This window comes from Gorilla gorilla, chromosome 17 (genome assembly GCF_029281585.2).
Source record: "Gorilla gorilla gorilla isolate KB3781 chromosome 17, NHGRI_mGorGor1-v2.1_pri, whole genome shotgun sequence".
Lineage (NCBI taxonomy): Eukaryota > Metazoa > Chordata > Mammalia > Primates > Hominidae > Gorilla > Gorilla gorilla.
The window spans coordinates 88,551,207-88,563,388 of NC_073241.2; the positions used below are offsets into that span (position 1 = coordinate 88,551,207).

A 12,182-nucleotide genomic window follows, 5' to 3' on the forward strand; every position below is an offset into this window, starting at 1 on the left:
ACCATGTTGACATGGAACACTAAAGACCCAACAGGGAGGCAATTAACAAGCATTTGAGGAGGAATAGACCTCACCTATTCCAACCACACGGCCAACTCTGGCAGCCAAAACGTGGGCAACAGCATCCTACCAGCTTCTATTTATTGTTGCATTGCTATGGTGCTGATCCCCTTTGTATCCATGGTATTTAGAACCTCGGGGATTGGGCTGGTGACCATTCTTTAGATCTGAGAACAGAAGGAGCAGAGGAACGTTGAGCAACTCTAGAGGGGTGTGTATGTGGCAGTTTAGGGACAGTTTGAACTTTCAGGTAGAGGCAGCCTAGGGAAACTGGCATAAAGCAGTTTCTTTCTCTATTCCATGGAAGTTGCATGCTTGTGAAAAGGGCCAGCTGTCTTCTGTCTTGCCATACAAGTGGGCAGAGCTGCCTGGGAATACCAGGTGGGTTAAGGATACTGCCCTTAGCCTTAAGGTGGAGGGCAGCAGAGGGGGAGAGAGAGACAGAGAGAGAGAGATTGGGGAGGAGGGGAGAGAGAGAGGGATGGGAAGGGGAGGAGAAGAGAGAAGGGGAGTGGAGGGGAGGGGAGTGGAGAGGAGGGGAAGGGAGGGGAGAGGAGGGGAGAGGAGGGGAGAGGAGGGGGGGAGAGGAGGGGAGAGGAGGGGAGAGGAGGGGAGGAGATCTGCAAGAAAGAGGCAAGGTCCAGAGAAAGAGAGAGAGATCTGCAAGGAGGCAAGGTTCCGAAATCTATGGGCTGGGACAGCAAAGATGTGGCCTACAAAGAGAAAGGTCTGGAGAATCAGAAGTCCTTCAAATGGTGGTTCCAAATCCCTCCAGCAAAGCCCATCCATCTTTAGAGCTCACCCGTCTCCAGCTACACCCCCCCACCCCTCCCGGCCCAGATCAGGCAGCGGGGTCGCCCTCTCCAGGACTCTCAAGGCAGCTAAGGCTGGAGGCGCCGGCGAGCCTGGAGAGGGAGGAGTTCACTAAATTGTGTTGGATGGAAGGCGTCGAGGACCGGAGGAATTAATCCGATGTGGGGAAGGCGGACGGGGCTGCGAGGAAAAAAGAGGGGGCAATGTACACTCAGCCTTTTCATCACTCGGCGGGGAGATGGATGGTTTTCCGGACCGGGCGTCCCAGCGCCCCGGTTAGCTATAGGGAGACGTCAGAGCGCTCTGGTCCGCGATAGAAGAGCCCCCCAGCCCCCCCGCCCGGGCTTCCATATAAAGTAGGGGCCCTAGTGGAGGCCGCAGCAGTAGCACCAGCGGCTGCGGCGGCGGAGCTCCTCCGAGGTCCGGGTCACCAGTCTCTGCTCTTCCCAGCCTCTCCGGCGCGCTCCAAGGGCTTCCCGTCGGGACCATGCGCCGCCGTGAGCTCCCGCTGGTCCTGCTGGCGCTGGTCCTCTGCCAGGCGCCCCGGGGGCGAGCGGTCCCGCTGCCTGCGGGCGGAGGGACCGTGCTGACCAAGATGTACCCGCGCGGCAACCACTGGGCGGTGGGTGAGTGTCCTGGCCGCGGGAGCCGCGCGCTTGTCCTCCTCTGGATCAGCCAGCCGGAGGGGACCTGTCTCCCCATTTCTTTGCGTTTCCCTGGCCCAGCTTTGGGAGCTGGGTTTGTTGTGACCTTTCTATCGACAAACACCTTCCCCGTTCTCCTAAAACTCCACCCCACCTTTCCCCATTCTAGAGAGCCCATGAGTCCCTCGTCAGCCGCAGGCTGGTCCGCTGATCCTTTCCCGCTCGCTTCCAGCCTGTCTCCCCGTCTTCCCCAGGGCACCCGAGCTCCCAACAGCCAACCCCGGTGCAGATCACCTTCCCTCTGCGCCCATCCTACATCTCCTTTTGTCCGCCTAGTCTCAACCTGTCTGGCACGGTACTCTCCTAGAATAATCTTGGGGAGCGTTGTCCTTTGAAAGCATTCAGAACCCTGGTCCAGCTCGGTGGCCTCAACAGCAACTGGCATGGGCTGAAATCTAAGCTGCGCCTATGCGCCCCGCAAAGCCACAGGTGTGGGGACCTAGGGTGCAGCGCTCCCGCCCCGGGTTTCACATCTGTTCAGTGCGCGGTGCCCTGAATCCCGCCTGTCTGTGACTCTCTGGAGTTTCCTCAGTCCTTCTCTTCGCTTTGCAGCGATATTCTTTTCCCTGCCCTCTTGCCCTCCCTCTTTCCAGCCAGCAGGTCTGAGCTTGGGGAATCTCGCCTGCTCTCCAAGCTCATCCCGATCTCTCTGCCCCTCTGAGCTCCGCTCTTTCTCCGCCCCTCTTGGCCCACGACTTCGCCCTTTCCCCTCGCTCCTTTCCCATTCCCTCTGCAACAGGTCCTGCTCTCTAGGCACCGGCTTGGAGGCTCCCTCGCCACGGCCCCCAGAACCCGGGCGGAGAGGACGGCCGCGCTGCGGGTGGGGAGGGGGCCTGCGGGTGGGGTCAGGATTCCGCCCTGCGCGCACTCGCTGCTTTCGCTCAGCTGGGAGGCAGGAAGCGCCTGGCAGCCTCGGCTCACCCAGCATCACCCCAGGGCTCTCGGCGTCGCCGAGCATAGCTTCCAGCAAACGCAGAGCGTCCAACTTCCTCACTCCCCCACCTACGCGCCCCACAAAAGCCAACTACAACAACCCCAACCAGCTTCGTGGGAAGCTGGTTATCCCTGAAGAGATTTAAGAGTGTGTATGTGTGTGTGTGTCTCTCTCTCTCTGTTGTGTGTGTGTGTGTGTGTGTGTGTATTTCCTTAGCCATCTACTTAGAAGGGGCGCTGGGGAACGGCGTGTTGAACAAGTACTTGCTAATTCATATATCGGCTGATTCACAAATCTTGATAGAAGATAAATAATTTGGGGAAAGGAGTGGGACTGGAACTGTTGCTTCCTCAGCTCGTCTGTGTCATGTGTGCTTTTGTGAGGGAAGTCGAGATCTTTGGGTTGCAATAGAGTGGTTTCCACTGTTGCTAAAATAATCATTTGCCAAGTCTTGACAGTTCCAGAGATGAGAGGATGTGTGATCGCTGAGGGACAGGAGGAACCCAGCAGTCTGGTGTGGAGAGGAGAGGTTGGAATGGGTGAAGCTGAAAAGCTCTCCATTTCAAGAATGAAGGATGCTTAGCAGGTGTTGAAGAATCCAAACTTAGAATTGATGCTTCTTAAAGAGGGCTTTTGGGAGCTTAGATCAAGTGGCCATTATCTGGCCCAGCCACCAGCCAATGGGGCTGGAAAGATGGAATGAAAGTTCTGGATTCCCAATCTCTTTTTACTAATCTATATTATTGTACTAATAAAGCTTATTATTAGGTAACGCTTGCAGGCCCAAAGGAGGACAATAGAGTTAACTGGGGAGTGGCATCGTGTTATTTCTGGTGCAAGTCAAGCCAATCTTGATTTGCTGTAGTTCCGCAGAACATCTGTCTCCAGGTATTTAGGGTGTCTGCCATTTAATTGCCCTTCATAGGGGTACTTGAGCATTCCTAACCCAAAAGAATACCAACCAGTGGTGACCCCAAATACCATTTTCATATTTATTCTCAAATGCACTTTTTTCTCTCCCTTTGATAACTGTGCAGAGTTGAGGAGGAGCAAGGGAAAGAGGGAGGTGAAGTAGAAACTCACATTTTAGCCTAAAATTACCTTGCGGTTGAGAAAACGTTTGCTTTGAGTAACATGCCCTCTGTTGGAATATGAGCATTGACAAGGATGAATGATGTTACACTTCAAATTTAGCTTTCAGTTATCTCAAGAAGATGCTTATCCTCTTCAATCACCAAAGACATGTAGTTTAGTTTTAATTATATAAAACCAAAGCTACATGCTGCTGTCCATGAGGATGCTGTCAGCACACATTTACAGGCTTGGTAAGTAAATTGCTTCTTCTAGCTGAGAGAAGCATGGTGCAGCAATGGAAAAAAGGTTAACAGCTTGAAAACTTAACAAATTTTTATCTGGCTTGATGTTCATGGAAATGTTTTGTTTGTGTGATGAAAATATATGACAACACTTATACTGGCTACTATTCCCTGTGCACCCAGGAAATGCTCCTAATTGTGGTTCTAACTTGGATGTGAGACATATCCCAGAAGGTTGAATTTGGAAATACCAGTATTCCACTGCAGAATGGCTTGTTATGGCCCCAGAAACTGTGGAATAGAATTTAAGTGTGGGTCCAAAAATACTACTTCTTAGTAGTACTCAACACTTTCATCTATGTCTTATTCATTTCTGTTTCAAACCTTCCCTTTAGTAGTATCTTTAAATGATTAATAAAAAGAACAAAAGCTCTTTTTTTCTCTGATCAAGGTTTTATTTTTTCAAGTGCCTGTCTTTTGTCTATGGTGAGATTTCCATTATTATGATATGGGCACTTGACAAATGATGTTGGGAGAAGAGGTGGAAGTGGGCGTATCATCCATGTTGCCACGGAGATGATGATTTGGTTGACAGTCACTAGCTCAAAAGCAAAATTGGACCCAGGGAATGTGTACTTCCCTGGGATGTTACAGATAGCGTGCTCTCCTTAGCAACCAGTCTATGGAACTAGAGATAAAGAACTGATCCCCACACATTCCCCATATATGCAAGTACTGAAAGTTAGTACAATCACAGAATGGAGAATAACTTTCTCCTCCCATTTTAGAAAAGTCCACAAAATTATTCAGGCATGACAAAAATGAGGTTCTTATGTGTGATATCTGCATCACTTCTCTGTTTTACTGGCAATAACTCTTTCTCATTTCCAGCATTCTAACTAGATGATAGTCAGTTAGAAGGGCAAGGTGATCTAGGTCATTACTGGGAGTATCAGGATTCTAATCCTGCCTTCCAACCATCATGATTTAATTTCCTCCATATAAATAAAGCCAAATGCATCACTACTTCCTGGGAAGTTGCACAACATAATCACCGTTATGGCTGAATGCAAGGTTATTGAGTGGCTATCTGAGCACCATGTGACCAAGCTGATACGTGAGGAGCCAATCATTCAGGATTCCAGGTCTTCACTTGGGACAGTATCCCCAGTTAGGATCCTGAAATTGTATGAAGTCTCATGTCATAAGCAATTTGGCAAATGCTCACACTGCAATGCAGTAAACCTGATTTTAATGCTCCTTAATACTTATAGAATTAATTTTTCTCAATTACATAATGTATCATGATATATTGGCGTATAATCCCTATTTTTATAACATTAGAAAGCCTTTTGTAGACCTTATCCTTATTTCCAGATCCCAGAATGATTTTAGCTACCTTATATTCTTAGCAAGTTAGAAGACATTGCCAAGCAGTGTAATAATGTAGTCTAGATTGTGAACTGATTTTAATCCTAAAATAGTTGCTTACGTCTGTGTGACCTCTGGCAAGTCTCATTTTCACCAAACCAATTAGCATATGGATCAAATGAAATCCAGCACATTTAAACATCCCATAAACTGCAAATCGCAATACACATAAAAGCAATAAAGTTACAGTGAGGGCTTCTCTGTTGGTGGATAGAACTTCTGGGAAGGGGCCTCTTTCCATTTTAAGACTGAAGATCTTTCAAATTTTATGTTTGCCTTAAATACTTCTAATACCAGTCAGTGCTGGAACCACAAAGACCTTTTTCCTTGCACACTTTAGATCAAAAGCACCATAGTTTTGTTGACGTTAGAAATTTCAAAGTGCTACAAAGTCCAACTACAGAGAGAGGAAAAATCAACTGTAAGAAACAGAGAAGATGAGAATATTCAAGCAAGGGTCTAAAGTGTTAAGAATGCAGACCTTGAATTCTGTACCCACTTCTGACTCCAAGTTATCCTCTCTTGCACACATAAATTTTCATGTTTTTGATGGTTTGGCCTCCTTAACAGCAGTTTTGAAAAAAAATTATTTACAAGGCTAGTACACATTCCTGGAGCCACTGATAGACTTTCAGACACCCAAGAGAAAATTCTGCATTTATGCGGCCGTAAAGTGTTACTCAGGGCTTGTTTTCAACTTGTTTTTCACTACACTCTTAACAAACAGTAAATCTGGGTAGTTTTCTAAGTTCAGTCTAACTAAAACTCTGAGAAAGTTTAAATGAAAAATTCCTTTGGTATTTTTTTTTACTACAATAAAAGGAAAGCAATATTTTTAAAAAACCACACAAAGAAAAGCATGGAGACTTTTATTTTCAGCAGCAATTCAAAATTGGCTGGGGAAGATGTTTAAATTCCATCTTTCAGTTGGAAATAGAATTTGGTGCACACAGAATTGATGATAGAATTTTAGATATGGAAGCCTCCTTAGATTTAATCTGGTCTACCCTGTTCATTTTATAGTTGAGAAAATTGAAGACCAGGGGTGCTAAACGACTTGGCAGAGGTCACCTAACTAGTTAGGAGAGGTGCTGGAACCAAACCCAGGGTTCCTGGGTTGCAGTTCTGAATGCTGTCTAGCTCATTGCACATTTTGAACAGAGAGCAAAATCTATCTGTCGTTTATGAACTAACTCTTAATAAAACATGATTTATTCTGCATTTAGGAGGAAGCAGCACAAACACAATTGGCTTTAAATTTCTTTTAAATTTCTCATTCATTCCCTTTGGTTAAATTTGTGGCATTCTGAGTGTTTTTGTTTTTGTTTTTACAGGGCACTTAATGGGGAAAAAGAGCACAGGGGAGTCTTCTTCTGTTTCTGAGAGAGGGAGCCTGAAGCAGCAGCTGAGAGAGTACATCAGGTGGGAAGAAGCTGCAAGGAATTTGCTGGGTCTCATAGAAGCAAAGGAGAACAGAAACCACCAGCCACCTCAACCCAAGGCCCTGGGCAATCAGCAGCCTTCGTGGGATTCAGAGGATAGCAGCAACTTCAAAGATGTAGGTTCAAAAGGCAAAGGTAAAAGAAACATACATGCAAGATGGGGTGGGAGGTATCTGAGGAGAGGTGGAAAGAGGGCAAGTTCAAAGGAGGAAGAATAGAATTGCTTATGATATAAACCTTCACAGTCGCTACATTAGGCTAACACCAATACATGCTAAGCACATTGACAGACAATTTCTACATTCTCTTCTTTTTGACATATAGTCAAAAGGATATTGATTCCAAACTCCAATTTAGGAGTTTTTTTCAGCAATTTTGTCTATTTGCCATTACGCATTGATGGGATTTTTTTTTTTAACACACAGGCCCTACCAGAATGTTTTGATAGTGAGTCTGCAAACTATTTGAGTAAATCCTTGTGGATCTACAGATTTTATTTTATTTCTGGTGAACACTAGTGGAAGTTCCTGTTTTTAGAAGACAGCATTCTTGTTTGCTACCTTTGACACAAAGTAGCACTTCTTCATATTTGTTCCAGGAGTACCTAGTTCAGGTTTCATCCTAATATTTTAAAACTCAGTGAACATGTCTGAGATCAACAAATCCATCCTGTATATGATTTTATAGAGGATAGGGGAAAATAATTATACTAAGCTGGCAATGCTTAAAGACAGTGAGAAGATAAGAGAGAATAAAATTTACAGGAAGAAAGCAAGGCAACTGAAAATGAGGTGATTATCACTAACTTTTAAGTTTCCATGAAATGTATAATAAAATACAAAATAATAATTACAATAACAACGGTGGCTAGTTTTACTGAATATTGACGATAATCCAAGTATTGGGCTAAGCAGTTTACCTCCATTTTCTCGGCTTATGCTCACAGCAGTCTTAGACAGAAGATTCTATTATTCTCTCCATTTTAGAGGTAAGGAAACTAGTCCCATAGCTTTTCACTGATAAAATCAGGGTAAGGGCCTGTGCTCAGTCTGCCTCAGACAGTCTGTACCATGCCAGACATCTTCCAGAAATGGTCCTCATTGATCTTAATATAAAGGATCCAGGCTGAAGGCCTTGCTACTTGCTGCTTCTGACAATAAATAATATTGCTTTCCACTCACAGTACTGGAGAGCTTCCTTCTTCACTCTTTCATGGTGAAGACTGATGGCCCCTTTAGGGGCTCAGAGCTGCCTTTGCCAATCCTCGGCTGGCTTTCTGGAGGGAAGCTTTCTATTTCACTGCCCTTTGAGTCTATTCTGGTCTTTCTCTTTCTTTTTTTTTCTTTTTTCTTTCTTCCTTCCTTTCTTTCTTTCTTACAAGTTCTGGCTATGTGGTTTCTTTCTTTCCTTTCTTTCTTTCTTTCTTTCTTTTCTTTTCTTTCCTTTCTCTCTTGCTCTCTCTCTCTTTTTTTTTTTTTGACAAGGACTGGCTATGTTGCCCATGCTTGTCTCAAACTCCTGGGCTCAAGTGATTTCCCTCAGCCTTGGCCTCCCAAATGTGGGTTTCTATGCTAAATGGAAACTGAAGTTCACTTGTTGCACTAAGCACCTAGAGGGAAAGTCTTTATAGCTTTTATTCAGAAAAAAAACAAAAACAAAAAACAATCCCAGATTAAATAAACCAATACAGAAATAAATACCAACTTTGTACAAAACCCCAAGCGATTGTCTGGTCCATACCTGTGTCATAGGTGTTATGTCATCAGCCCCCTTCTTTACTGATTGATCCCATACTCTGAGGGTTCTGTGAACTTGCAGGTGACTTCTCAGATTCTAGCTGCCATGCCTTTTTCATGGTCAGGTGCTTTGCCAGAGTTCCTGTAGGTGGATATCCAACAGCAGTACCCTTCTTATTTGTCTGAACAGTAACAAAAATTGCCACCACAAAACCCTTGAAAATAATTTTTGCAAACATTGAACTGGACTTGCCCTCATAGCTCGATCATGAAATACTCCCCTCTACTAACACACAATCATGTTACTATTCTATAGTGCCTCATTTTTGAAACAAACAGCAGTGTCCAGTTTGTTATTTTATTTCCTCAACCTGGCGCTGCATATCTTTGGAATCTTTTGGCAAATTCAACTCCTTCCTTAAGGATCAAAAATTTTCCACCACATTCAGAAGAATATTCTGTAAGCTTCAAAGGCAACAGCAAAAAGAATAGCTCCACAAAGGTGTCTGAGTAGCAGTATAATAGGATGGGTTGAGTGGGCAGCTGCAGAGAGTGACTGCTTAAAGGGGGCAGTCCTTATCCCAAGTGAACTGAAAAAGGTCATCAAAAAGATTATTTAAAAAATCAGGCTTTGCTTTTCTATTATTTTTATGCATTGTTTTTCTTTTTACAGGTTTAGAAAGCCCATCTCATTTAATTCCACCTCCAGTTGAATAATTAGTTGTCGCACACATTGGTACTATTCTTTTGGCTATATTTCCTAGTAACACAAAAACAAGTTCCACAGTTAGTCTTTGCAGAGACCAAAATATTTTATTGCTTCTCTTGCACTGGAAATTCCACCTAAATGAAAGTATGCTGTTATGAAAATTGAAAACACCTTACAATGATCTTATTCAAAAAGAAGGGGTGCCAAGAGAATAGTTCTATTAGAAACCCATATATCTCCCATATCTTAGAGTTATGGGAGTGTTAGAGAGAAACTTAATAACTTAGCTAAGCATTGCCAGAATTAGCAGCAGGAGTTTTCAGAGGCTGAAGGACTGTTCTTAAAATTAAAAACTATCTACATATGCTCTCCTCTCTCATTTTAGTAATAAAACATCAAGTACTGTTGCCAACTCTCTTGGAGCTGTGGTTAGAAACTCCAAGCATTTCCTATGTTTTGATGACAAAGATATTTACTTGATTCATAAAGGATGTGTGTAATGTGCACTGAAACTAGATTGCTCGACCATGGAAACAGCTCCAGAACTTTCAGAGCAATTATGCCCAGCAATGTTCAAGGTTAACCTTAATCCTTTTAACTGTGCCCTTCTCACAAATCTTTTAATTCTATTCTGCAATTAATGGAACTTTTTCCCCATGGTTTCTGCAACATGAAACTCTGTTCTGTTTCTGCAACATGAAACTCATCCCCATGGATGAAGCTCCAGGGCCTCATCCATGATCCTGGATGTGGTTGTTCATTGTCCTGGGTTTCAATGGAGGTTTTAGTTGGCCTTTGGTCTACCTTTATAATTTGGACTTAGTCCCTTATTCTTTGCAGCTTAGGTCTCTCCTTTTATTTAGTGGACATGAAGAGGGCAAGGAAGTGAGCTACAAAGGCTGTTATGGAAAGAAAGTGAATGTGTTCGTTCTTCACTTTTAAGGGACACTGGTCTCACTGTCTCATCAAATCAGTACAGAGAATAGGAAGGTCTTTTTTCTGAATATTTGAAATGCTCCAAAGGAAGTGCCAAATATAGAAAAAGCAACATACAATCAAGAATCACTCATAACCTTCTGATTACCCTGGCACTTTCTATGAAGGAGTAAAGTTGGCCCCCACCTGGAATATAGCTCCTCCCTACCCCCAACAATGGACCCTGCCCATTGCCTCCCAGTTCCTTGATCTTCCTAGGTTCCACAACTCTCTTTTTCCTTTTAGTTTTATTCCCTCCAGCCAAACCTCTCTTATTCAATATTTTGAGCCAATGGGGGACTTATGTAGATTTTTTTCCCCACACATTAGCTGGCCCCTTTTATGACCAATGACTCATAAGGCAAGATGTGTGGTGGCATCTTCGGACAGGCAGCAGGCTTTAATAGGGCAGCCTGGGTTGGTGGAGGCAAGCAAAGCTAATTGGCATGCGTGGGAATCAAACCCCAGGCCCTGGGCTCATTAGCCCATGGTCAAAACAACTGAGCCAGAGGAGGTAATAATTTGCCCAAGAATATCAGTAGTTCCTTTATTAGAAGCAAATGGCTGATATGGAAGTTGGGGAATCTGAATTGCCAGAGAATCTTGGGAAGAGTAATAAGCTCTTAGTCTCAACGAAAAGTGTTTTTTCATCTCAGCGTGTAAAGGGTGCTATATGGGAACAAAGAAGTATTTTAAAATTATAACTACTCATTCTTTCTTTAGTCTTAGTTAATTTGAGCAGAAGCCACAACAAGCAAACCACAGTAAATTTAGAATTGGCAGAAATCCAAATTAACTCCTCTTCCCAAGTTTCCACACTACTACCATTTACAGTTGTAGGTTTGTAATATATAATTATGTAATGCAGAAACTAGCTTTGACTTGTGTAATGACGCACTGTCAAAGTAAGCAAAGTAAGAATTCAGATTCCACATTCCCAGAATTTAACACTCAGCTGCTCCTCTAGTAATAAGTTCCTGGGGATAATACATTAACCAACATTGGTTAAAACATACCTGAGTAATCATATCAGGGTGCATGTTAAGCTGATAAAACAATAAGATCCCAAAATGCAGTAGCTCAAAAAGAAAGTAGAAGTTAACTTATCTCCTGGGGGCCAGCTCTGGTTCTCAAATTTTACAGGCTCAGAATCACCTGCAGGGCTTGTGAAAGCACAGATTGCTGCGCTCCGCCCCCGGAGTTTCTGATTTAGTAGGTGTTAGGTTGAACCAAGAATTTGCCTTTCTAACAAGCTCCCAAGTGATGCTGATGACTTGTAGGAATGGATTTACTTCTAGGATTAGACTTCAGCTCACTCTGTTTGCTGAACTCTTTCTAATATTTCTTAAGTTGGTAGACTCTCTGCTCCAGGTTCTCAACGTGAAGGAAGGAACCCCCAGCTGAACCAGCAATGACAATGATGGCCTCTCTCAAAGGAGAAAAACAAAACCCCTAAGAGACTGCATTCTGCAAGCATCAGTTCTACGGATCATCAACAAGATTTCCTTGTGCAAAATATTTGACTATTCTGTATCTTTCGTCCTTGACTAAATTCGTGATTTTCAAGCAGCATCTTCTGGTTTAAACTTGTTTGCTGTGAACAATTGTCGAAAAGAGTCTTCCAATTAATGCTTTTTTACATCTAGGCTACCTGTTGGTTAGATTCAAGGCCCCGAGCTGTTACCATTCACAATAAAAGCTTAAACACATTGTCCAAAGGCCAGGCTGTTCTCTTATTTCAATCCCAAATGAGAGGATAGTGTGGCAGAGATGAACAAACAGCTTGAGGACGTACTCGTGTGCTCACTGATCAAGTCAGGCTGAAGCTCTCCCCTCTGAATCCTTGTAGTGACTTAGAGCCTTTCCAGAGGCTCCCTCACTTTCTCATTCCCATCAGGTGAGCCAGGTTGAAGATGGAGGCTAGCCCTATTCATCACTTAAGAATTCCCTAATCTTCAGCCCCTACCATGACCAGGTATTTTGCTGATATTACTGAGGGACGCCTCCTAATAGTCCTTTAAGCTGAGAATTATCATTTCCATTTAACAGATGAGGAAACAGA

At 43.8% G+C, this 12,182-nt stretch overlaps 1 protein-coding gene across 4 annotated transcripts; it reads left to right on the forward strand.

Annotated features, from left to right (window-relative positions):
* The first annotated feature begins 236 nt into the window (after positions 1-236).
* GRP (gastrin releasing peptide) lies at positions 237-11,838 on the forward strand. Of its 4 annotated transcripts, none has more exons than XM_019013814.3 (3): positions 237-441; positions 6,593-6,835; positions 11,471-11,824. In XM_019013814.3, the coding sequence occupies exons 1-3, from the start codon at positions 372-374 to the stop codon at positions 11,533-11,535; spliced, it is 378 nt and encodes a 125-aa protein (XP_018869359.1). In that variant the 5' UTR covers positions 237-371; the 3' UTR covers positions 11,536-11,824. The 4 variants fall into 4 exon arrangements, with proteins under 4 accessions (XP_018869359.1, XP_004059526.1, XP_004059527.1 ...); XM_004059478.4 differs by lacking the exon at positions 237-441 and adding an exon at positions 1,111-1,499 and having other exon boundaries at positions 11,471-11,838; XM_004059479.4 differs by lacking the exon at positions 237-441 and adding an exon at positions 1,111-1,499 and having other exon boundaries at positions 6,593-6,816; positions 11,471-11,838.
* The last annotated feature ends 344 nt before the right edge of the window (positions 11,839-12,182 follow it).

What these genes read in the sequence shown, in the direction of transcription:
- GRP (XM_004059478.4), top strand. Translation starts at nt 1,361, where the DNA reads ATGCGCCGCCGTGAGCTCCCGCTGGTCCTGCTGGCGCTGGTCCTCTGC. An exon ending in CGGCAACCACTGGGCGGTGG is followed by an intron (nt 1,500 to 6,592) that starts GTGAGTGTCCTG and finishes TTGTTTTTACAG; the next exon opens with GGCACTTAATGGGGAAAAAG. An exon ending in TGTAGGTTCAAAAGGCAAAG is followed by an intron (nt 6,836 to 11,470) that starts GTAAAAGAAACA and finishes ATATTTCTTAAG; the next exon opens with TTGGTAGACTCTCTGCTCCA.